At 39.2% G+C, this 27,201-nt stretch overlaps 1 protein-coding gene across 1 annotated transcript in view; it reads left to right on the top strand.

The window, feature by feature from the left end:
- STAG1 (STAG1 cohesin complex component) overlaps window positions 1-27,201 on the top strand; it is a 119,661-nt gene that overhangs the window by 21,825 nt on the left and 70,635 nt on the right. The window contains exon 2 of the mRNA XM_035132395.2: window positions 17,084-17,208. Coding sequence (XP_034988286.1) covers window positions 17,180-17,208 — 29 coding nt within the window. The 5' untranslated portion in view covers window positions 17,084-17,179. The remainder of the gene's footprint in view (window positions 1-17,083; window positions 17,209-27,201) is intronic.

Genomic DNA, 27,201 nt, shown 5'->3' with positions numbered 1-27,201 from the left:
AAATTTAACAAGATCCTATTATTGGTCTTTAAATGAATGTAAACTACATGCTAAAACGTATCTGGAGTATTGTAGATTTCAGAGAATGAATTAGATTAGAGAACACTCCATGCAAGGCTTTTTAATCCCCCATTATCTACATCTGCAGGTTTAAGCAGCTGCAGTAGATTATCAGCATTTAAGATGAATAAAGATGATGATGATGATTATATTTGTAGACTGCCCTTCTGACTGGGTTGCTCCAGCCTCTCTGGGTGGCTCCCCAGCAGAATAGTAAAAACACGATAAAACATCAAATATTTAAAACTTCCTACACTAAAGAAGTGTGGGGTGCAAACAAAATAGTAAAATAAAATGTGGGAGGATAGAGAAAGGTGGCTTAACTATTATTGTTTTTTAGAATATGGGAATGCTAAATGGAAGCTGCATAACCTGTTCAAGGCATTTTAATTCTATGTAACAGTCATAGAATTTATGGCTGTTACGTTACCTTGTTTTGAAATTACTATGGAATGAAATAAAATAAAAAAATTCCTTCAGTAGCACCTTAAAGACCAACTAAGTTTTTATTTTGGTATGAGCTTTCGTGTGTATCTGAAGAAGTGTGCATGCACACGAAAGCTCATACCAAAATAAAAACTTAGTTGGTCTTTAAGGTGCTACTGAAGGAATTTTTTTATTTTACTATGGAATGAAAGTAACAAACTTAGACTTAAAATATTTAATGTTGAAGAGAAGGAAGTCTGTTTCTAAAAAGTTGGGGATAATTTCTCCATACTCATCTACTGAAATTGAGATTAGAGGATATTGTGTTGGAAGTAATTCAGTGGCATACTAAGAGGTAGTTGCCAAACCTTAATTTGGTTAACTTCCAAAATTTGGGCATTGCATCAACTCAAAAGGTCACGATTTTTTGTAATTTTATTTGTTGACATGATGGGAGGAAACCCCAGCAAAAATAGTTAGGATGCTTTAGCTTTCCAGTTGCCTGTGATATTTGCTTACATATGTTAATCAGTGTTAATTTGCTCTTCCATCTTAAATCAGGTGATAGAGGAGGTAGGGTAGCAGGAAAAAAATAAGCATTTTTCTGTGTGCCAGCATTACCATTTAAGGCATCTTGGGTCTCCTTGCTCTGCTGTAGAAGTATGTTGACACACAATTCCTGGCAATTTTTCAATAGTTAGAAAAGTTGAAATTCATTGGTTTGCCTATTTCTGGTATTGGAAGTTTTGTCAAAACGCAAGCACAAAATACAAGCATTATGTTGAGATGGGGAGAAGGCTGCGTTAGGCACATTTCATGTGAAAATACAGGTTAATAACCAACACTGGTCATATGCAGAGTAGACCATTGTAATCAATGAACCTCAGCAACTTAAGTTCACAGATTTCAATAGGTATGACTTGGTTGGAAAGTTTTTGTTATAGAAAAGCATGTACATACTCAAAACCCACTCTGACCTTCTGTCAAAAAAATATGACTCAGTTGTTGAAACAACAAACCATCATTTGGTGCATACTCCACTGCCATTTTATATGCCACTTCAGTCAATCAATGATACAGATGAATGTCTTCCCCATCAAACAAAATTCCCATAATTTACACAACATAGCAAAAGAGTAAAACAATAATAAACTTGCAATTAAAAGTTTAAACTGAAGCAGGAAAGGCAGACACTGAAAAACACATTCATCTATGAAAATCTCAAACTTAAAATGCTCGGGACAATAAAACAATTCCTGTTGCACCAAAACAACATAATGGCCACCAATAGAGAGGCGTAGTTTTGGGTTGCCATCCACTTGAAAAGGGCCTTTTGCATTTCTGCAAATTATATTTTGCCGTTCTACCCAAGCAGGCAAATTATAGTTTACACTTTCTCTCCAAACTACGGTATGCTTGTTAATACTTGCTTAGAAGGCAAGAGCAAATCATGGTTTTGCCAATTTGGATGTCAAAGCAAGCTATGGTTTCCACGAGAGAGCAAAGTCTAGTTCAGACATCCCCAAACTTTGGCCCTCCAGATTTTTGGACTACAATTCCCATCTTCCCTGACCACTGGTCCTGTTAGCTAGGGATCATGGGAGTTGTAGGCCAAAATATCTGGAGGGCTGCAGTTTGAGGATGCCTGGTCTAGTTCAACCACAACACTAAACCACAGATTTAGGGTTACATATACAATCATGCTCCTTTCTACTCTGTGTCAGATACATCTGCTTTCATCTACAGCTAACTTCAGTTTTGTTTTAATCAGGACCAGGTTTAATTATGGGCAGGCCACGATTAAAACTGATTACAATTTTGTTTTAGTTTGCATAGAACAAACTGCAGTTAGTTGAAAACAAAAGCATATCTCTTCTCATGAGCATGCTGGAAGAGAGGAGAAGGGAAGGAGGAACATCCTTTGCTCAACTAATGTTATATTTGAAGAGAGCCTAAATAACTAATTAAGCTGATGGAGGGAGGAGCATGTGAGCACAAAGCTCATTCCCAATGTGTGTACCAAACCATGGTTTAGCATTTGGTGGAAACTAGCATCCAAATACATTGAGCTAAAATGTCTTCTGTGTGAAGAACTGCTCATTGGTTCTTTTCAAGTCATGCATTACAAACATGGCAGAATATTACGGGGTTGATCTGTGTCTTGGACTGACAAGACTCTAGAGATGCTTTCTAGCTCTAGCAGGAGAGTGCTTGCCCTATTTTACAACTTATCTGTTTAATCTGTGTGAGTTATTCAGTTCTCAAACCATGAATATTCTCTTTCAATGAAACATAGATATTTACTTTTAATTTTGGGAGGAAAACACTCTCTTCCTTAGTGTTTGTTTATAATATTTATATCAGCTACCCAGTAACATAGTTCTCTGGGTGGCTTACATGCCTAAAACAAAATTCAATGTTAAAATGCAAATATTACATAAAAAATAGCAGCATACTAATTTATATTTAGAGAGAAACTTAAATACTAGTTCATAGTCTGACTGAAAATATACAACATAGAAAGAAGGGATTAAAATTCAAGATTTTAAGAACACAGATTTTAAAGGGTTTGAAGAATGAAAAGATACTTACCTAGTGCTGAAGATGACTCTGGGAGGCCATTGCATATCTAATGTGCTGCCACTGAGTCAGCTCTTCCATTGCTAGACATCTGTTTCGTTTCACTTGGGGGCGTCTCTGGTCCTCAGGATCTGAACAGGCAGATAGGCATATGTGGGAGAGCCATTATTTTCAGTTCATGTGAAAAAGCAATGAAAATGGGTTGTGAAACTGTCAAATTGCCCAACAACATGTGAAACAGAAACTAACAATTTAACTTTTGGGTTTTGATTTGGGCCATTTTAAAATGAGGCTGCATTTTAAAACAATTTTTAAATCTAAATTGTATTTTAATCTGCATTTTAATCAATTGTTTTTCTTTCTTTTATGTTTTATTGTAATTTTATTGATGTCAGCCGCCTTGAGCCCAGCTCTCACTGGCGGAGTATAAATAAAATATTATTATTATTATTATTATTATTATTATTATTATTATTATTATTATTAACTCCTCCAGCTCTGCTAGGCAGACTCCAGCTTGCTGCCTGTTTTAGCCCAAGCAAGCAGCCTCTCTCCAGCCTCCCATCATGCTTAAGCCTCATTTTAAAAATCATGCTGTTCTTATGGTACACCTCTTTACTTGCTAAGGGTTGTACGCAGTACTACACTAGTGGGGTCCCACTGGAGCAGTGAGACAACCATTTTCTCTCCTCCCACTGCATGCCTCTAAAATCTGCCCCAACCACCTGCAGCTGATTTTGAGAGGGGACAAGAGAGGAGGAAGAGGATTCTTTGTTGTGTGCACAGAAGTCCCTTGTGCCAGTGTATGTTGCATACGGCTTTACGTTTTTAGATTAGCTTCTTTCCTTATTCCTCTACTTACCTGACCCTTCTCTTCCTTCCTTGATCTTTTCTTACCTCTATGACTTATGCAGAAAAATCCCTAAGACAGAAAATCAAAGAATATGTATTAAGGGGAAAAAAGGAGCAAACAGCTTAAGACTGATAGGTCCCAAGGCTCACAGAAGATGCTTAATATGGGCCTTTTTGATTACCAGTCCCAATGGATCCATGAAAGGGCATGCCCAAAAGAAAAGGCCTTAGTTAATCTGGAGACACATTCTAGATCAGATATGGACTTCTCTCTTTTTGATGCGAGAATCCAGAGCAGTGCTGCTATTCTAGCATGGCTGCTGTGAAATCTAGTCCTTGGGGAGGTCTCCCAAGCCACTCCCTTCTCTTATATATATTAAGGCTGTGTCTGTTGTTTTGTACTGTATTTTTAGTTACTGCTAGTGTAAGGGTGGTGTTTTTAAAATTTATTTTATTTTTGTTACTGCAGTTGTGGAGTGCCTTGAGTGTTAATTTCACTAGAAAGACAAACAGATTTTTAAAGTACAGTGGTACCTCCGGTTGCGGACGGGATCCATTCCGGAGGTCCGGCCGGATCCCGAGGTTTTCACAACTGGAGGACCACTTACTTCTGTGCATGCGCGCGGGGCAAAACCCGGTAAAATACTTCCGGGTTTGCCACTTTCTCATCCCGAAGTTTACGTAACCAGAGGGTTATGTAAATGGAAGTAACTGATGATGTTACCATTGCAGGTCTTTAAAAAAAAAAGAAATTTGAAAATACTGCAGCACAATTCTTCCTCCATTACTAAACGTGTATAGTCAGTCTCTTAAAAGTTTAGGTGGGCCTCCCTCCTTTTCTGACTTCCTTTTCATCCATTGATTGTGATAGATTGCTTGATGGGCTCCCAATAGGTAATACAAAATGCAGGCCAGGAAATTGTAGTATGCTGTGCAATGTTTTAAGTGCCAGGCAAAAACATTTCTCTGTCACCAGGCTTTGGCTGATTAAACATTCTGTGGCTTTTAAAATGTGTTTGTGGGAGTAGGGTTATTGGTCTGTTTTTGTTCTATTATGTATTTTGTGTTTTCATGCTGTGAACTGCCCTGTGATCTTTGGATGAAGGGCAGTATACAAATTTAATAAAAAATAAAATATTATTTTATTACATTAACTCATGGCCCCCGATATCGGGTCAACATTCCAGCTATATTCAGGTATTAATGAATTGACTCCACCACTTGTTTCCATGTTTCTTGTTACTGGTTTGATAAGATCCTTTACTTTCAGTGTGGAAGATGGTCAGTGCCTTAGCAAGGTTGTACCTTGGAATTTAGAAGGACTATGTTTTATGATGACTTGAACTCTAAGTGAGGAAGAGAAAACTTAATATACTCCATATGGATCAGGAACAGTTGCATGCATATTCTTTCTACAAGTTTGCATTGCAGATTGTCTAATTTCATTTGGCCGAGATTATTGCAGTTCATAATTATATATTGAGTTTTGCTTGTGCAATGTCCTCATTGCAGAATTCTTGGAGACCACATCTAAGACTTTGGTGTCACACCATTCTTAAACTTTTAGCTAAGATCTCACTACTAGAGAACCTTTTTTTTACTTATTGCAGCCTGATATTTTCTGTTTATAACTTTAGTAAAAGGAAAGACATTCTATTCTGTTCTGTCGGTCTTAACAAATTATAATACTAAGTATTGTCACATTAATAATAAAATAATGCATACATTCTAAATAATAATAAAAATTCCTTCCAGTAGCACCTTAGAGACCAACTAAGTTTGTCATTGGTATGAGCTTTCGTGTGCATGCACACTTCTTCAGATACCTTCAGATACCTTCAGATACCTTCAGATACAGGTATCTGAAGAAGTGTGCATGCACATGAAAGCTCATACCAATGACAAACTTAGTTGGTCTTTAAGGTGCTACTGGAAGGATTTTTTTTTTATTTCGACTACAGCAGACCAACATGGCTACCTATCTGATTCTAAATAATATTTATGCTGCACATGACATTGCTATCATAGGAATTCAAATTTAGATTTATTAAACCAGTAGGCTTTCTCTTTGTTTCAAGCCAGGATAAGGCAATCAGTTTTTGTAAGTTAGATTTGAAGGTAGCTGATAGGAATATTTGCTGGTGCTCTTTTTATCATATCTTTTCCTCTGGGGAAACAGTACCACAGCCAAGACATCAAAAAGGCCAGTTCTTGTCACTGATGATTATTATATAGGGAAAGAAGGGATTTGTGAAGAGAGGCATAAGAGTACAGATCTTTGTAAGTGGCCACTTGCAATAGATAGGTGTGTATTTTACATGTTTTGTGCTGTGATGCAGGTGATGTTAGGATTAAAGGATTACCACAGTGATGGTAACCACGACATGTTCATTTAGATTGTGTTCAAATGCCCAATAGGCAGAAAATTCTGTGCTAGGTATCTTAGGGTACTGAAGGGAGGCATTTCATTTAAGACTTGATTGCTAGCTCAAATTTTGAACAATTTAGGAAATTTGCTACATTTGTTGCCTGTTTTAGACTATGTGGCAATTGATTTGAAAGCATAATCTGCGATAAATTGAGAAATACTTAAAGTAAAGCTGAGATTCATATTCAGGGAGGTTCCAAGAACATTGCTGTGCAGAGATATAAACAACATTGCATTAGTAAAACTCCAGAAAAGTACTCACAAGATGATTAAATTGATTTTCATTATAATTTGGGTTTCTTGCCTTTTGGCTTTTAAAATACTAACTTTAATAATATAACCATTGTTCCTGCTTCCAAACAAATTGTGTGCACCATGTTCCTTGAAGAAAAGAGAGGGGTTATATTGGATGCCATTCAACTAATTTTACTCAATGAACATGACTAAGTTAGGCCCATGAATTTCAGTGCGTTTCCTCAGATTAAAACTTAGTTGAATAGCTCCCTCGACAGTAAAGCAAGATGAGTGCCACAAACCCGAAGTCGTCCACGACTGGACCTAATGTTCAGGGGTCCCTTTACCTTTTTACCCTATGAAACCAGGATTGGGAGTTGTCATCTTCCTCCTTTAAACTGTTGACTTTGGTTGTTAATGTGCTACTTGTCAAAAAGACTGGAACTCAATGGCATCCCCTAAACTTGGGAACACAGCAGTAGGATGGCCACCCTGTACTAAATGTCCCTTTTTCTGCTCATGCTAATGTAAATATCAGTTCTCTTCAGAGTTGATGTGCGAGGTTATAGATGCCTGTAGTAAATAGCTCTGATTGGTTTCTTTGTTTCTGGGTTGCCTCCTAGTAGCATGATCCCTGTGCAACTTGGGGCCTGAGTACTTGAAGGACTTACCTCTCCCATGCTTTTATATCTGCAAGGAAAGTCCTGTTGGTGGTGCTTTCAGGGGATGAAACCTGTGTAGCAGTTGCATGAAGCACAGTGGTGGCCCCTGACTTTTGAACTTCCTTCTGATTGAGATTTGGTTACCTCTCACATTAGCAATGTTTAGGTATATTAAAAACATTTGTATTTCAGTAGGCTTTTCATTGCTAATTGCTCATCTTTAGTAGAATGCATTTTTTAAAAAAGATTATCATGGTCTGTTGATGATTTTAATTATTATTTTTTTAAAAATACTATGCTTTAAAAAGTTGTAAGTAATCCTGAGGCAGGAGGAAGGCTGGGTATGAGAAAACAATTTTTAAAATAAATTGTATCATTAATTTTTCAGTGCTTATATAGAATGCAAACTGATTTAGGGCTGTATCAGATTTGTTCTATCTTTATCCTTAGCTTAGAACATTGCATTAGAATATATGTTGGAAACAACAAGCTTCACAAGATTTCCACATGCAAAATATACTTCCTGTTGGAGTATCTTTCATTTTGAGCTATTATGAGTTGTGCTTGCTAATGACAGGCATGTTATATCCACTCTGATGGTACTTAAAATGCATAACATGTATTGCAGAAAGCAGTGGTTGCTATAGCAACTTCCTAGTAGGTCACAGGCAGTGTTGTGTATATATGATCTGGCTGTTAATGCACGCTAATATGCCTGATGGAGAGAGAAGAAATATAGAAGCCAGGAATGAGTGAGATGAAACCTCATGGAATTCACATTGGAAATTACTGTAATTTCAACAGCGATGGTAAATTGATCTATGGAATGTGGTATGTTAGTAGAATTGCTGATACTTAAATACAGAACCAAGATTTTCTAGAGTCTCCCCTGCAAAAAAATAAATTAAAGCTATTGGAAATGAAAGGATAGTATGCATTTTATGTGTATCTGGTCATTTATTTTTTGTTCTTAGTGGTTCAATTTTCTTTTTACCTTAGTTTGCTCAGCTTGTACATTGAGTTGAAGCTATTCTTTTTGCTTGACCCCTGGAGATCAAAGTACACTGATTCATTGTGTGAGATGCTATGATGTTGCATTTTAAACATTGAATCTGGGCCACTGAATGCAGAAAACTGCATGATTGAGCTCTTGCTATATAGAGCAGTTGGTGTCCTGGAACCATGACATCTATTTGTTTCATAAGATAGATATTAAAGCAGGGTTATAAATAAGTATGAACCTTCTAAGGCTGGCTGCAAATAAAATGAAGCTCCTTCCTCTGTAGCCAACATAGAAATACTGGTCTGATTTGCAGAAAAGTTGTGCTTTGTTTAAACCATGGTTTGTTTAACAAACCTTGAGTTAACCACGAGTTCTCCAACAGATGATCAAACAAATCATAGTTCATTTCTCCAAAGTTTTGTTTTGTTTTCTAATTGCTCTTGCCTCATGCATTTGTGGGTGGTGAGCACCTAGGGTAGGACTATGGTTAGGGAAGGGTGATATCAAGTCATAGTTAAACCAAAGTTCATAATTCAACAACAAAACATGCCTTAAGATTGTGATTTGTTGGCAGTAAACAAAGCATAGTTAAGGTGTTGGACAGGGTTCATACATAGCACTTAGCCATAAGTGTTCAATGTAAACCAGGCCATATGTCTCTTACATTTATTTTTTAAATGACTTTTTACTCTACTGGTTGGTAGAAGAGAAATGGATCACACCCACTCTCCTCTGCCAGTTTGCTTACCCACCAGTTTGCTTACCCACTGTCTTGGAATTCCATATGCCCACTTGCATATGCTAGTCCCCTGTATGTAGTTGCTGGGTGAATTGCTAAATGCAAGGATTTATTAAGATAACTTCGGCATAGGCACCAAGTAAAGGGCAGCAATATTTTCTTATGAGAACTCTATTGGACTGTAGTCATTGGTATGACTTGATCTTCCATTCTAAATTTAGAGCTCTCGGTTAAGGTGCATAATGCTAGCTTTGTGATGAAATACTTTCCTCAGGGGTTTTTCTTCAGTAGTATTACATCTGAAACCAACAAATAGTAATTATTTACTGTCCTCTGGTCATTGAGAGGAGGGGTAGCTTACCATGGGGGAGCATAGCTCCCATGATATTGCCATTATTTTCAAAAGTTGGATGTGTTGCAAATTTAAAGTTTTAGCTTTTGGGATGTGTCTTTTACTTTTTTTCATTTGGGCATGTTTGAATTGTTAGATAGTATTTATTCATTAAAATTAATGTAACACTATTTCTGTAGTTTAAGAGGGAACAAAAATACAGCAACATTCAATCAAATTTCCTAATATGAAAACAAAACACAACTGTAAATCATAAACAAAGTAGAGCAGTTTACAAAACAAAGAATTAAAAATTAAGAGTTAGTCCAGAAAAACTTGGGTATACCTAGGTTTTTTACTGGTGTTTAAAAGTCATCACCATCTCCCCCACATAACTTAATTGAGGAAGGAGGGTGTTACCACTGAAAAGGTCTCCTTCATGGTTTTTCCAGGTGACAATCCATTAGTTGTGGAACAAACAGTGTGTCTCATCAGACGTTCTTAAAAGATCAGCTTCTACTGTATCAGGGAAGGGCTCTGTTTAGGTATCCTCGTCCCAAGTTATTTAGGCGTTTAAATGTCAACAAAAAACCATTAAACTTGGCTTGACATTACATAGATATCTAGTGCAGATATTTCAGCCGTTGTAATACGTATAAAGCTGGGTGTCCCTCTAAGAACCCTAGCAACCACACTTTGTACTAGCTGTGGCTTCTGAAGCAGGTGCAGTGCGGTTTTCTAATAATGAGCTTACCACTGTGGAAGGGTTATCCCAGTCCAGAAACAGCCATAGTTAGAGCACCAACTGAAATTGATAATGGGTGCTCTGAACCACGTGATGTCACCTGGGACTTTGACAACAGTGGATCCAGGAGCACATGCTTTTTCAGAGGGAGTGTACCACTATCCAGAGTTGTTAACACTATCCAATTCTTGGACCTCAGAATCAATATTTATTTATTAGCTCCATCTAATGCTTAACTTATATGCAGAATTCATCATGCAAAAGGCTAGACTGGATGAATTCCAAGCCGGAATTAAGATTGCCGGAAGAAATATCAACAACCTCAGTTATGCTGATGAGACAACCTTGATGGCAGAAAGTGAGGAGGAATTAAAGAACCTTTTAATGAGGGTGAAAGAGGAGAGCGCAAAATATGGTCTGAAGCTCAACATCAAAAAAAAAACTAAGATCATGGCCACTGGTCCCATCACCTCCTGGCAAATAGAAGGGGAAGAAATGGAGGCAGTGAGAGATTTTACTTTCTTGGGTTCCATGATCACTGCAGATGGTGACAGCAGTCACGAAATTAAAAGACGCCTGCTTCTTGGGAGAAAAGCAATGACAAACTTAGACAGCATCTTAAAAAGCAGAGACATCACCTTGCCGACAAAGGTCCGTATAGTTAAAGCTATGGTTTTCCCAGTAGTGAGAGCTGGACCATAAAGAAGGCTGATTGCCGAAGAATTGATGCTTTTGAATTATGGTGCTGGAGGAGACTCTTGAGAGTCCCATGGACTGCAAGAAGATCAAACTTATCCATTCTTAAGGAAATCGGCCCTAAGTGCTCACTGGAAGGACAGATCGTGAAGCTGAAGCTCCAATACTTTGGCCACCTAATGAGAAGAGAAGACTCCCTGGAAAAGACCCTGATGCTGGGAAAGATTGAGGACACTGGGAGAAGGGAATGACAGAGGATGAGATGGTTGGACAGTGTTCTCGAAGCCACCAACATGAGTCTGACCAAACTGCGGGAGACAGTAGAAGACAGGGGTGCCTGGTATGCTCTGATCCATGGGGTCACAAAGCGTCGGACACGACTAAATGACTAAACAACAACAACAACAACAACAGTGCATGACTGCATACAGGCAATGGTTTAGGACTTACTTCGCCAAACCTTTATTAGGCATTACAAACACAAGCCATCAGAAAACATCCATATATGAAATTTTAAAATAGATAAAAATAAACAGCCATGTAAACATATGTAATAACGAGGATTTTCATAGGTGTTTCTTCCCGCTAAATAGTGCCATTCACTACTCTGAGAGATACTATTGATAAAAACTTAGCCACCCTTGCAGTTACTTCCAGGTTAATGTCAGGCCGATAGGATATGATATTTTCATTGTGTCGCGATGTTAGACTACCCAAAAAAAGGGGATAGTATAGCTGGTTGTACAGTGGACAGTAGAAAAGAATATGTTATACTATGTCTGGTATATTTTTTAAAATCTGCAGTGTCTTATCGTTTCTGAGGATGTTTAAATATCTGCCCTTGACAAAAGCTGAGGGAAAAATATTCAGTTGAGTGAACTGGACTGGAATTATTAATTTTGAAATATGTAAGTGACCCTGCTGTCTGTTGCATTTAAACCAAACCATAAAACTTGGGGGAGCAAATTTTATTTATAGCTCACTCAATATTTTGTTTTTCAAAACACTGGTTTAGGAAACTGATGGAAATAGAGCAGGATATTGTGAACATACTGGTGTTAGCTTCTCCCCACCTCTCTACTCATAATGGCTGTTCACATTGAGGATAAAATTACGTCCTCCAACATGCCACAGATCAACTGTCAGGCAAGTGAGGCACAGTGACCCATTACCAGTCTTTGGAACAGATCCCATAAGTAGGAGTAAATGCACCATAAAATTGTGCCCCAGCTTCTTGAGATGATTCAGGAGTCTTGGAAAATGCCCTGGGGGTGCCCCTGCAGCCCCAAACTCCGAGCGTCCTCTGGTATGCGCAGCTCTGGAAAAGGCATTTCCCTTCTTCTCCGGTGCGCTTCAGTAACATATATCAAAAGATATACAGTGGTCCCTCGACTTACGAATTACTCGACATCCGATGTTTTTTGCTTTTTGTTTTAAATAATTTTTATTGATTTTCCATAGAACAAAAACATACAAAAAACAAAAAAGGAAAAAAGAAAAAAGAAAAAAAGAAAATATTTTTACCAGAAATATAATTCAAATATTAAAATTCTATTCTCCTTTCTTAACTATCGACATTTAAATCCACCCCCCCTTTTGCCAGAGCCAAATTTCCCAGACATTTCAGCGAATTCCTAGTGTCAAACCAGTTTCAGACCGTTTAAATCCATCCATTACAACATTCCTTTATAAATCACCCCATTCCCACGCTTTCCCACCAAGCCCACCAAATTTGTTTCCACATCTTCTGTCGTCTCTTCAATACTACTCCTGTTGCCCAACCCATTTCCACTGTCTTTGCATTGTTCTTTAATTCTGTGGATCGAAACCAGTCCTTTGCATTATCAAGTTCCAGACCGACTTCATTTCCCCCCCTTTTCTATCCAATTCCCAGTGCAGACCCTGGACTCCCTCTCTCACTAGGAGTCCAGCAGTATACACTGTTTCTTTTTTGAGGCCTCCTTGTATCCAACCAAAGTCTTGTTCCACATCTCTCACTTGTGGAACATTGTATCCTTTGTCTTTTTCCTCTTCTTCCAATATTTGTTTTTGCACATCTTGCATTTCTTCTTTGTTCATTGGGGTCATTTCTTTCTCAAGTCCATTTTCTGCAATATAACAATCACTCCTTTCTCTCCACAATTTACCAGTCTCTCTCAGCTGCTTGTTATTCTCATCCAGTTCCTGTTTAATCTCCAAGAGTACCACAAAAATCCTTTGCCAGGCCAAGTCTTGTGATGATGTTGTGGCTACAGCCATCTTGGGTATCTCAAATTTCATATGAGTCCAGCAGATTGTACGGCCAGAAATGGCAGGGATCAAATTCCATCTTCTCTATCGCCATTTTTAAGTCCAAACTGGGTATATTCTTCCTTTAAAAACATTTCCCCCAAATAATTTCTAGAGCCTTAATCAATACTTTCAATACTTTTTAAACCAATTCTTTATTATTGCCATATTCTAAACACCATTCACTGACCCGTCCAGGAACCCGGGTCCAGCTTCCAGAGGGACTTTCTTTAAAAATACCATAATTTTGCAGGATCCTCCACTTAATTCATGCCTCTCCCCTGTGCCTGCTACAGAGGAGGGTTTTTAAGTCCACTTTCTAGTAAATTCAAAGTATCCCACTTTATCAGCTTAGGGTTAGCTCATTGCATCAGTCTCTCAAAAGGGGGCAATCGACTTCCTTTTTAAATCACCCCCTGCAGCCAATTCTTGATTTTTTTTTAAAAAATTTGAATACAGCTTTTTGCTGACAGGTTCCTATTTAAAGTCCTTACTTGGAAAAAGGAAGGAATCCACCGCTCTCCGCTGCCGGCACGTAGCTTCACTTCACGAGGGTGACGATTTCGCTCAAGATGGCCCCCGCGACTACCACTCACTCTCTCTGGGGCTCTAAGGTTTACCGGGGAGTTGAGGAGTCACAGAAATGGGACGCCGCTAAGCCCTTCGTCCCCAGGACGCACAACCTGGGGCTCTTTTGGGGAGGCGCGTCGCTATTGCGCCTTCCCCCCCCTCGCGGAGCCAGGTTGCCTCGGAGCTCGAGGCAAACCCCGCCGATCAGCGCTGGCGGTGGCCGGAAGTCTCGACATCCGATGTTTTTGACTTACGAACGGGACAAATGGCGGCATGCTTACGAATTTTTCTACATCCGAACGGAAACTGTTGGCGGTTTAAAATGCCGTTTCCTCGACTTGTGAATTTTTCTGAATATTTTTTTTCCTACGGGAAACCGCTTTTCAACTTACAAACTTTTTGACCTATGAATATGCATTCGGAACAGATTAAGTTCATAAGTCAAGGGACCACTGTACACACACTAATCTTCCAGCATAACATAGCAGGAAGCATGAGACACTGTAGAGCTAATCTACGTACGGTATTTATATACACACTATGTACAGACAAAGGAATCATGGCATCCTCTCCAGCTCTGAGAGGGAAAACAGGACAAGTAAAAGCAAAAGTACAGTACAATAGTACATACAGCGGAAGAGATAAGACTGTCTCTTCTGTTCCTACACTCTTCCCAGAGAGGCATGTGATTTACACCAATCTCATCTGCGCATCGGAGGCATGAAATACTAATGAGGATCTCTGGACGACAAAAGCTGCTAAGAGATTTAGGAGAATTAACAGGATCACACTACTCCGACCCCCCTTCTGAAGGAGGTCATCCATCAGGATGATAAAGGCTGATTCTGTCCCCAAACCAGGCCTGAACTCAGACTGGTAAACATAATCAGTTTCATCAAAGACTGTTTGATGTATGGTGTATAGATCCATTCTTCTTTTGTGGAGGTTAAATTATTGTGCTAAGGTCAAAAATAATATAGTAGCCATGTCATTTTGAATAGCTGGAGGGGGCATCAAATGTTGCCGTTGGACCACCCTATTATAAAGTATTTGATACAATACTGCATGGGAATTCATGGAACTAGAGGGGGAAAGAGCATTAATGCAAACCTTGCAAGGTGGAAGAAAGGCAAAAAAGCATTGCAAAACGAAAGAAAACCATAGTTTTGCTACAAGGCAAACATACTGTAATGCTTTGGGGAAAACCTTAAGGAATTGCTGTACTGCTTCTGGCGAGCTAATTAGGTTTGTGGTTGATTGTGGTTATTGAACAGTGATTTTTAAAAGTATATGTCACCAGGCTAAGCAGGCTACTTGCCTCTGAATACCCCCCCCAGGCCATATCAGAAGTTTGAACTGTGCAGTGTCCAAATTACGCTGGTGAAGTGCAGTGGCCTGGTTATCATACTAAAATAAACCATAGTTTGTCTAGACTTAAACCAATGGTTTAATTGTGAATGTGTCTCTCCCTGCTGTGTGGGTCCCCATGTAGTGCCAGCATGGCTCAAACAGGCCATAATGTATGTTGTTGTATTATTCAAACCCAGATCATGGTTTGTTTCAAACAGATAAACAAACAGTAAGCCAGAAATAAACGTTTGCTGTTGGTTTACTTTTGGCATACCATTCGTGTTTTGTTTGAAACAAACAAGCTACAGTCAAGTTCAGTTAACATAACAAGCAGTGTTAGAAACTGGGATAGAAAAGCTAGAAGCCAAATGGCTTTTGGGACCTGGGTTGTGGGCACCAAACAGAATGTCTAGTCACCCCTGTGGGGGGCAAGCGGGCCGGCAACACTTTTTATTTAATATTTTGATAAGCATGAATTAATACGCAATTCACATAAGTGACACATTGTTAATATGAAAAAATTCCTTCAGTAGCACCTTAAAGACCAACTAAGTTTTTATTTTGGTATGAGCTTTCGTGTGCATGCACACTTCATCAGATACACTGAAACAGAAGTAGCCAGACCCTTATGTATACAGTATTCAGAGGGTGGGGGTGATGGGAATGGGTGATGGGCTGATAGGAGTGGTAAACCTGTTGATGACTGTTAACAACTCTTAATGACTGCAATTGGTCTGGGGGGGGGAGAGCAAGGGCTAAGGTGCTAAGGAAAGCTTGATCATGTATAATGAGATAAGAATCCTATGCCTCTGTTCATTCCAGGTGGCTCCATGGTTTTAAGCTTGCTAATGAGTTGCAATTCAGCAACTTCTCTTTCCAGTCTGTTTCTGAAATTTTTCTGTAATAAAACAGCTGCTTTGAGATCTTGTATAGAATGTCCTGGAAGATTGAAGTGTTCTCCTACTGGTTTCTCTATCTTGTGATTCCTGATGTCAGATTTATGTCCACTTATCCTTTGGCGTAGGGTTTGGCCTGTTTGTCCAATATAGAGAGCTGAAGGGCACTGTTGGCATTTGATGGCATACACAATGTTAAAAGATGAGCAATTAAGTAGTCCTGAGATGGTATGTTGGATGTTGTTGGGGCCAGTAATGGTGTTGTCCGGGTGTATGTATATTAACATTGTTAATATAACATTTTTAGCAGAAATTGTTAATACATGTTTAATTTGGTGTTTACAATAGAAATATTGGTACCGTACTTCAGTTTTCAAAACACTCCGCTCTTTATTGTTAAACTCCTTAACATATTGTTTATCCTTGACATATATTGGAGGCTTCAAAGTGCATACATTTCAGTAATCCTTGAATGCCAGCCAGGTGCAAAAAATGGCACCCAGACTTTTTGAGCTGCTTGCAGATGGAGAAACTTTAGCAAAAGGCACCTGGTGCCCTGTTAATTTTGAACCCTAATGACAAACCATACTATGGTTTATTAGAACTGTATGGCCACCATGCGGCAGGGAGAGAAACCATGCAGGAAGGGGCATGGCAAGGGATTTTTTTTGGGGGGGGGGTTTACAAAAAATACATGGCTTAAGACAAATTGTGGTTTATCACAGTGTTTCCCAACCAGTGTGCCTCCAGATGTTTTGGGACTACAACTCCCATCATTCCTGACCACTGGTCTTGCTAGCTAGGGATGATGGGAGTTGTAGTCCCAAAACATCTGGAGGCACACTGGTTGGGAAACACTGGTTTATCATATGCAAACCAGCCATATATAGTTCATTTCAAAGCCTAAAAGCAGTACTATTTTTACAGGCCTTTTTAATGCTCTACTTTTAATATCTGATATGCTGTGTTTTTATGTGATTGTTTAACTCAGTGGAACTTTCAGCCTTGTATTTCTACTTTTTGCAGTTTTAAAACTATTTCTTTTATTTAAAATTGTTTTAAGTGTGCTTTAGATTTTTGTGTAAGATCCTCTACCTCACATTTGGAAAATACACATGACTTTGATCGAGAGAGTCTTCTCCCTACCATCTACCCTTTGGTTTATTGAATCTACAGTTTCATTTCAGAATTATGGTCTTTAACTACCTTTTTTATTTAATAGGCTGGATTTGGAGATTTCTTGAAAATAATTACGAGATTGGCTGATAGACGTCACCACAAGATACTCGTTGGGTTTTAAAACATAGTGGCCTACATCATGATTACTTCAGAGTTACCAGTCTTACAGTGAGTAGTTCATTTTCTTTCTTTAAAAAACAACAACAGTCAAATATTCAAAGTGCATTGCTTACCTTGTATGGTAATTGAAGTTCTTACTGTGTGTTTGGTATCTGATGACACATAGCTCTACTTCTCCATAAGGCTGGGTGAGGGCCAATGAACTGAACTTCAGCCCTAGGAAGACGGAGGCACTTGGGGTTGATAGTTCCTGTGTCCACAAGATGGGCCAGGTACCTGTTCTGTATGGGGTTGTAGATCCTCTGAAAAAAACAGGTTTGGAGCGTAGTCCTGGATCCATCTTTTTCACTGGAAGCTCAGGTGACCTCTGGTTGGAGTGCCTTTTACAGCTGGTATGTCAGCTGCTGCTGTTTTTCGTTAGGGATAGTCTGGCCACAATGATCAATGCATTTGTAACCTAAAGACTCAATTATTGCTATGTGCTCTATGTGGGAGTACCCTTGGGCTCGGGTCAGAGTCTCCAGCTAGTACAAAATGCTTTTGCTAGACTGTTGAGAAGGCAGACTATCACCAGCAGATAACTCCAGTGCTCAAAAGTCTGCACTGGCTGCTTAAAAGGTAAAAAAAAGAGAGGTAAGGCTGCCTATATGCTGTTGGGCCAGGTTGAAGGTTCTTTACAAGGCTCTTTAACAATTTGAGTCCACCTCAAGGACTACTTGATCCTTTATATATTTGAATGATCACCGAGGTTTTCATGGAAGTCACTGTTAATGGTCCTCTATGGCAGTGTTTCCCAACCTTGGGCCTCCAGCTGTTTTCGGACTACAATTCCCATCATTCCTGACCACTGGTCTTGCTAGCTAGGGATGATGGGAGTTGTAGTCCAAAAACAGCTGGCGGCCCAAGGTTGGGAAACGCTGCTCTATGGCTTGGATGCATGGCTCGTGTCCACCAGGAGCTGTACATTTAGTATTGTGGGCCCATGTTTATGGGATTCCCTTTCAGTTGAGGTCAGACAGCTCCCCTCCCTACTGAACTTTCCAGCACCTACTGAAGTCTATTCCAGCTGGCATTTTAATTGATGTTAGATTTTATAGTTTTAAATGATTTTTATTTTTGTATTTTTGTAAACCGAAGTGAAATGGTTTGATATATATATTGTTTAAATAAATAAAATAAAGAATCTGAGTGAGGTTTCTGAGAAAGGCCCAAGAGTTTCAACTACCAAAATCCCCATTTGTGTACTGTAAGTGTTTAGGCAGGAGGCCATGCATTGTTATCTGTGAGATGGCCTTCCGGGACAGGGTTTATATAATGTGTTATACAGAACAGTTGCATCTTATACAAACTTAATTTGTGTAATTTCACCAATATGCAGTTGAAAGCAGACTGGTTTAAATTGTGCAAGTTAAATCTAAGCAAGGCAGAGAGCTTAAAAGCTCCTTTATGCACTGGGTCCACTTGAATTACCCAACATGTGAAGACCTTTTAGGCTCTTTGCCTTGCTTGGGGGACAAGGCCCACTTGGCATGCCAGTTTTGGCATGCTTGTGTGAGTTTCTGCAAAATCTTGCATGTGCATCCCTAGCCTCTCAGAACCTGCGTGCTGGGTGGGCATTGCCCAGAAAGCAAGACAGAGAGCTCAAAAGCTCCGTTTTGTGTGGGAACACCCATGCTGACCTGACCACGAAAAGAGCTTTTAGGCTCTCTGCCTTGATTGCTGGGCAAGGCCCACTCAGCACACAGTACAGCTGTTAGCTGCCGTGCGGCTGCAAAGATTTGAATATGCACAATTTTTGTGTTGTGTGGAACCCTTGGAACTGAACCTCCATGTAAAATGTGATTGTAATGTATAGAGAAAGTTTGAAAATAAACTCATCAGCTTTCTAGTAAACAAAATTTCATTATGTGAAACAGATAATGCTGAGGTCTATTGCCTTGTAGAGGTAGAAGAAACTTGCATATGTTTTTAAAGGTTCAGAAAAATAAATATTTTTCGGATGTAATTAAGAAGTGAAAATACATTTGGCCATTAGTTACGTATACACAGTTTGCTGTCAGTCCCAGGGACCTCAATAGGAATTGCAGCTTCCTCCTATGCATGCTTATATAAAAGCTATGGTTCCATTGCAGGGGGTTGGACTAGATGACCCATTGGGGTAACTTCCAACTCTACAATTTTGTGATTATATGAAATGTCCTAATAGCAGTATCTCCATGGATAAGAAACAGAGGAAGTGACTGCAGTGAAATCCTGCTCGTTCTCCTTGATCTCTCCACAACTTTTGTTATTGTTAACCATGGTATCCTCCTAGAGTGGCTCAAGGAGGTGAGGTTGGGGGCACTGTATTACAGTGATACCATTTAACCCAGTGTTAAAGCCATTATTAGAATGTGCGGGGTGGAGGGCACGGGTATTGTTTGGTGCCCTGAGAGTTGGTACCCTGCAGAATGCCACAGAACATTTTGTCCCCCATGCCATTTAACAATGATGATAAAACTTGTAATATTTAATACTTGGCATGCAGCGTTCTTAAATTTGTTTTGTTGATCTACCGTCAGATAAATGAACAATTTTTGATACTTAACCATTGAGACTATATATCACAATTAATTAATCTGTTCCTTTAATGTAAGGGCTTCAGATAGTCTTCATTTCAAGAATGACTTGCCATATGGAGCTGCTGTTTAAATAGCACAAATTCAAAAGCCCCTCTAGGAGCATGATAATCAGGTTTCGGGCATTTGGGATCCTGACCGTAACATTTTAAAATCTCAAACAAGTATAAAGAACATATTTTTCTGGCTTAACAGCAAATTTACCAGTGTTCTATGCAATGCTTAATTTCTGAACCTAGTAGGGCTCATTTTTTCTTTGTCTAGAATCTTATACTTCTTTTTAACTGGGGTAATGGTAAAGGCAAAGGGACCCCTGACCATTAGGTCAAGTCGTGACCGACTCTGGGGTTGCGGCGCTCATCTCACTTTATTGGCTGAGGGAGCCGGCGTACAACTTCCGGGTCACGTGGCCAGCATGACTAAGCCGCTTCTGGTGAACCAGAGTAGTGCAGGGAAACGTTTACCTTCCTGCTGGAGCGGTACCTATTTATCTACTTGCACTTCGTGCTTTCGAACTGCTAGGTTTGCAGAACCAGAGACCGAGCAACGGGACCTCACCCCATCATGGGGATTCGATCCACCGACCACCTGATCAGCAAGTCCTAGGCTCTGTGGATTAACCCACAGCTCCACCTGCGTTAACTGGGTTACTGGTGTTTAATTCATCTTTTTATTATTTGTAAGCCACTTTGATTTTTATTGCAAGGCAAATAGAAATACAAAAAGGAAGAAATATAGACTTAATCCAAAGTGCCTGTTGATGGGTAGTAGTTGCTCAATTTTGTGAGGGAACAGTACTCAGATATTGATTCTGAGACCTTTATTTTTTACAGGTCAGAGCTGTTCCCATTAACCACAGTTAAGTTTTTGCCAAATAGTTATGCTATTTGTCTTGCTGTCTACTATTTAACAAAGCTTAGAAAACTATTATGTTACTTATGCAAGCTATATTCATTTCAAAACAGTGTTTAAAAAGTGCCATTAATTATGCTTCATTTTTGGACTTTAAAAACCCACAACAAAAATGTGAATGAAAGGAGCCCAGGCAGCAAACATTTCTGTGGTTAAAAACCAATACAATTAAAAAACCAAAAACATTTCAAAATGGCTAAAACATCTAAAAATATAGTGGAAACATGCCATATATATTCAGTTTTTTCTTCAGAATATGGGAATTTAAAATCATGTTATTTTTGTTGTGTTAAGAGAATAGCAAGAATATGGTTGCTACAAGATTCTGTGCTCCACAGTGCATTTTTGGTCTTGCTTGGTGTATTTCTTCAAGCAACTGTAACTGGTGATGGTTACTCTGGAGAATATATAAGCAATTTTCTGCTAGCAGCAGATAAATGCTGCTATTGGACAAAGAAAAACAGCAATCTGCCTTTCTGCAACTATCAGATTGCAGTTTCCCTACCCCCCTCAAAGAAAACCCTTTAATTGGTGATTCTAGTCAAAAGGTTTCTTGATGTACTGTACTACAATGTGCAGTATATGAAATAACTGAGAAGGTAGTGTTTGAGCTAGTTTAAATACTTTAAGTGGGAATCTGCTCTAGCTTCTGCCTGTTAGCAGAATTACCCTAGGACATTTAGTAGTAATGAATGTCAGCAGAAAGTCTCTTTGGTTTAAGGAGTATAGGTTCTAATCCTGACTCCACCCACCTTTAGAAGTGCCCCAATAGGTTTTCAGGACCCAAATTGTTATATTTTATTTTAGTATCCTATGAAACTACAAGCTGCCAGAGGCATATAGTCCTAGGGCTTGCTGATCAGTAGGTTGGCGGTTCGAATCCCCGTGACAGGGTGAGCTCCCATTGCTCGGTCCCTGCTCCTGCCAACCTAGCAGTTTGAAAGCACGTCAAAGTGCAAGTAGATAAATAGGTACCGCTCCGGCGGGAAGGTAAATGGTGTTTCTGTGCGCTGCTCTGGTTCGCCAGAAAGCGGCTTTGTCATGTTGGCCACATGACCCGGAAGCTGTACGCCAGCTCGCTCGGCCAGTAAAGCGAGATGAGCGCCGCAACCCCAGAGTTGGCCGCAACTGGACCTAAATAATGGTCAGGGGTCCCTTTACCTTTACCTGTGGCACTCATAGGGTATCACTCCCTGCTGCTTGCTTCCTAGCTGCATAACTGCTTTAGTCTTTGAAATTAAAAGCTGCTGTAATATTTTTTAATTAAAAAGTCTTAAATTTAATAAGCTAAGCTCTTGGTTAAACAAGTTGTGAATTTACTTCTCTGCCCACCATACCCTGTTGCTGAACTTGCCTAGTGGTTTGTCACTGCTGCTGTGATTATTTGTCTCAGAGGCTCCCTCCTGTTCACAGAGCTGTGATTCCCTCACAAACTCCCCCTAAATATATATATATACCCTTTACCTTCTCCATCCAACTCCTACTATAGCCAATTAGGAAAGAGTGTCTAGATATAAAGAGCAATGCAGGTAGATATCTTGCATTCCCAGGTGACTCAGGTGAAAAAATGAACAATTAAATGTGTGAACTAGAAGTGATTAAAGGTCAGGTGAGTTATTTGGAAAGCACAGCATGGGCCACTTTTGTCTAAACCTCACACTTTTCATTATCAAACCTTTTTTTAAATGTTTTTGCCAGGGATTGTAACTTCATCATTTGCTTACCAAGGTAGTCATATCAAAAATTGTGACTGCCACAATGCTTGGTCATGGAACCAGAGATAAGGCTTATTTTTCTCCTTTGCTCCTCAGTTTCTAGTTCAAAGCTGGGGAAAGTGGTGGGGACTTGTTGACTTGACACTGTGGCACTAAGGTGCTCAGCAACACAGCAAACAGCTCCTAGTCTTCCCAGTTATTGTGCTAGGAAGCGGGTTACGATTGCTGCACCTTTGTTGGGACCATCCCCACCCACTCAAGCTCAGTTAGGAGGGAGCCAGGAGCACATTGGAGAATGGCAGCATGCTTTCCATGGCATGATCTGCTCTGAAAGCCTCCTTACTGCAGCATTTTCAAATTTAGTCCGTTTAACTTGGGTCAGACTTAACAGCAGAGCATAACTGAAGAGATGTAACTTGAGAGTATTGTCTCCTCAGCTCTTAAAGTGCTATTCTGTTTGTTTTAATGACATCAGGAATTAGGTGTTTATGAAGTGGCCATGAATGCAAGAAAATATTTTTAGAGTTAATAAGGTTGGATTCTTCTGTAATGTCCCAATTAGTCTTGTATGCTCCTTACTGCCTAACCTCTTTCTGTGAGAGTAGTCTTAAACAGCCAAGCTGGTCTGTTTTGCTGATAAAACAATTGTGGCTTTTATGGCTTAAACCTTTATATTACAAGCCTTCTCTGTGAATAAAATATTTTTTTTACTTTATACTTCTTTCAAAAGTGACATGAAACAATTATATAGAAGGTTTTTTTAAAACAAGGGTTACACTATACGGGGGTGTAGCGAGGTGGGCTTATGCGTGCTCTGCTGATGTGCACGGGGGTCAAGAACGTAAAAACTCAGAAAGCGATCAACTGGTAATCCATCTTTAGAGAAACATATCTAACAATGAGAATAAATTGATCTACATGGGAAACATCAGGGGTTGAATCTACTGTCCAGTACAGTGGTGCCTCACTAGACGAATTTAATTCGTTCCACGGGTCTATTCTTATAACGAAAAATTTGTCTAGCGAATCCCATAGGAATGCATTGAATAATTTTTTTAAAAAAAATTGCCCATAGGAACGCATTAATTGAATTTCAATGCATTCCTATGGGAAACCGTGGTTCGCTAGACGAATTTTTCGTAAAACGAATTTGTCTAGTGAGGCAACCTCCGCTAGAAAAATCCTTTCTTTAAGCGAAATTTTTGTCTTACGGGGCGTTTGTTAAGCGAGGTACCACTATATATAATCAGGTCCAGTATACCTGAAGGAGCGTCTCTTCCCCCATCGTTCTGCCCGGACACTGAGGTCCAGCACCGAGGGCCTTCTGCCAGTTCCCTCGCTACGAGAAGCCAAGTTACAGGGAACCAGGCAGAGGGCAGAGTGGCACCCACCCTGTGGAATGCCCTCCCACTAGAGGTTAAAGAGAACAACAACTACCAGACCTTTAGAAGGCATCTCAAGGCAGCCCTGTTCAGGGAAGCTTTTAATGTCTGATGGATTTCTGTATTTTAATATTTTGTTGGAAGCCGCCCAGAGTGGCTGGGGGAACCCGGCCAGATGGACGGGGTATAAATAATAAAGTATTATTATTATTATTATTATTATTATTATTATTATTATTATTATTATTATTATTATTACTGATAAACTATAAAGTAACCTGCCTGTTTGATGTTGCTCAGTATTGTTTCTTGATCTGTATTAACCATCAATTGGATAATCACATATAGTTTTTGAGAAGTACAATGGCTGACCCAGAGCCTTTACCTCCTTACTGATTTATGTGAGCACACAGGAAGAGATCAATTTTGGCAATTAATTCAAGCAATCCAAGAAAGTTGCCATTGTTTGCTGAACCAAATGCTTCATCAGCTCCCCTAAACGCAAAGCCACATTCTGCCAAAAGGGAAATCACTACAATAACTCACTGAAGTATGTGCCTCCAATAATCCTGCTCTGCTTTGATTTTCTCTTCGAGTTTTAATGTGAGCGTTTGACCATGCTTTATTGTTAAGTTTGTTAGCATTGAGTTCATACAATTTTTAGAGGTTCCTTGGGTTTGAACAAGATAAGAATGATGCCAGTCATCAAATCCAGTAGAAGCTAAAGCTGTAGTTGAGGTAGTTTGGTTAAAGAAAAGTTTGCACACAAAGCAGTAGACCTTTCATTTTGTGGGAGAATACACTAGCCATTCTCAAGGGTAGGCCATTTACATTGGTGGAATAGAATAAATTATTTGAGCAGAATTGGGCTTGGTTTTCGTATGTTCACTTTGAAGTGCTAAAAGGTGCATCCAGTGCTGACATTCCGATGGACCTTTCTCAATCCAGAATATTTCCTTGTTATTCAGTGTGGTCCATAAGCCCATGCCATTATTGTCTCTGAAATTACTATTAGCATGAACAGTTGGTATTTTTGTGTCTATAATGCTAGGACTTTCGCTGAGATAATTTGCTTTTGTTTTCCCATTCTTTAAGACGGTAATGAGCTCGAACTGCTTCTTTCGGTGTAACTATCTTGTGGCATGTTCCCTCAGCATCTTGTGTTATTTCTTTGGCTGCAGGCCCTGTCATTTCATTGTCATTTTCTACAGAAGTTGCTGTACTTGTAGTGGTAGTTACTTACAACAGTTCTCATTGAAGTTCTTGGGAAGCTGTGTTCTGTATGTGAACTGGGTGTTCTTCAGTATGCTCAGACTGCTCAGTATAGTCTACCTGATTTTATTCTGTTTGTAAAAATGAATGTTCTGTATATGAGGGATTCTGTAGGCTGTTTCTTCATGCTGTACAAAGCCATATGATGTGATTGGCTTTAAACATTGGAGCATTTCCTTCTGTTCTTTTTTCGCTTTCATTTACTAGCACCACTTTTATATCGCTTACTCATTATTTTCACAAAAGTCAAATTTAAATATTATTGTGATTCACAATGATATAAAATAATCCTCACTTGTTCTCAAAATGCACACTGTAATGGTAGCCAGTGATCTGAGCACTTGTATTGCTTCATAGCTGACTTTATCATTTGATTTTGAGTAGCTTTAAAGCCTCCATGAACTTTATTAAACTGTAAGTAGGCACCTGTGTAACTGTTATGCAGTCATAGACTCATAGATCACATGTTTAATGTTGCTAAGCAACTGGGCCTAGGTAGTAAAATTTGCCTGTTTTTTTTTAGTGGCAAGAGGCCAAGGCCTCTCCAGATTATGAGGCTTTGGGCTGTAGCCCACTCAGCCTGCATGTAAATCCGGCACTGTTTTCAACTACAGTTTAATGTGATGTGTGAACCAGACCAAAGTCTCCTTTAGATAGCTCTCAATGCCAGCATTTCTCATACTTGTCTTAGAAATTTTATACATTTCCCAAGGGGTTACATATCGTACAGAAGCCGTTTTGTAGCACTGCTCTCTGAAATCCAAATCAGCTATAGACCATTATTCTCCAAATAAACATTTTCACACCGCCAGTCTTCACCTGCTTTTAAGAAATGAACCTTTCCCCCTCTCCCCTCCCTTCTATTTTAGTATAAAGGAGTTTTCTTAATTGAGGTACCAGTTTCGGGCAAAAATTGTCTTTCCCAAACCCATTACTTAGGCATTCATGAGTGCTGTGGCATAGATTTACTGTATATAGGAACAGCTTGCAGCAATGATGGAGCATCCATAGCTCAGTGGCAGAGCACGTACTTCACATAGAGAGGGTCCTAGGTTCAGTACCTGGCAGCTCCAGTTAAAAGCATAGCAGGTGAAGGGACAGACCTCTTCTGAAACTGTGGATTGCTGCTGACAGTCAGAGTAAGGTAAAGCTAAAGGGACCCCTGACCAATAGGTCCAGTCGTGACCGACTCTGGGGTTGCAGCACTCATCTCGCCTTATTGGCCGAGGGAGCCGGCATACAGCTTCCAGGTCATGTGGCCAGCATGACATAGACGCTTCTGGCGAACCAGAGCAGCACATGGAAACGCAGTTTACCTTCCCGCTGTAGCGGTACCCAGGGTGGATTTGATTTAAATCAAACTGATTTAAATCACGATTTAAATCACTAGTCATAGTTGATTTAAATCATAAAGACTAATTCTTGCTGGTATAACTTTAATATGCAAGTAGATGAAGATTTTTAGAATAACAACTTTTCATATTAGTTTTTTTATCCCCAGTTTAATAGGTTAATCATTCATATTTGGACAACTTTACTGTTGTACTTAGGAAGGAGAAAAATAATCATTACCTTAATAATAACAATTTAAATAGATTTATTCAACTGAAACAATAACATTTCAGCAAATGTTATTTGCTTAAACAAACATCCATGTTTGTTAACTAATTTGGCTAAACAAAAACAAAATATATATATTTTAAGAAACTTAGACTGTCAGCCCAGCCTACACATGAAAAACTTAAATACTGTCCACTCCAAACAATCAGAAAAATATTGTTTCTATTCTATTCACTGAACTTCTTGAAACTTAGAACTGAAGGGGTTGCTTCTGTATTCATAGGTTTGTAGAACAATAGGATTAAGGTCTTTTTCTCAACTCTGTTCATGTTATAACATTTTTGCTGTGAAGAAGAGGCATGTGATCTCTGTTGAGTCAAATTCAGTTTTGAGAACTGCAAAAGTAAACCAAGTACCTGTGATAATATCTTGTAGGCAGAGAAACTGCCCAATAATCTTACAAAAACCTCTGGAAGAGCATGACATTGTGAATGGATTAATGGAATTTATTTACCCCCAAAATTAAACATATACAACCTTATACTACAAAATTAAAAAACTAATCTTTATTTCATGATGGAA

Source organism: Zootoca vivipara, chromosome 5 (assembly GCF_963506605.1).
Source record: "Zootoca vivipara chromosome 5, rZooViv1.1, whole genome shotgun sequence".
In the NCBI taxonomy this organism is placed as follows: Eukaryota; Metazoa; Chordata; class Lepidosauria; order Squamata; family Lacertidae; genus Zootoca; species Zootoca vivipara.
This window is presented reverse-complemented; position numbering and strand designations above follow the sequence as displayed.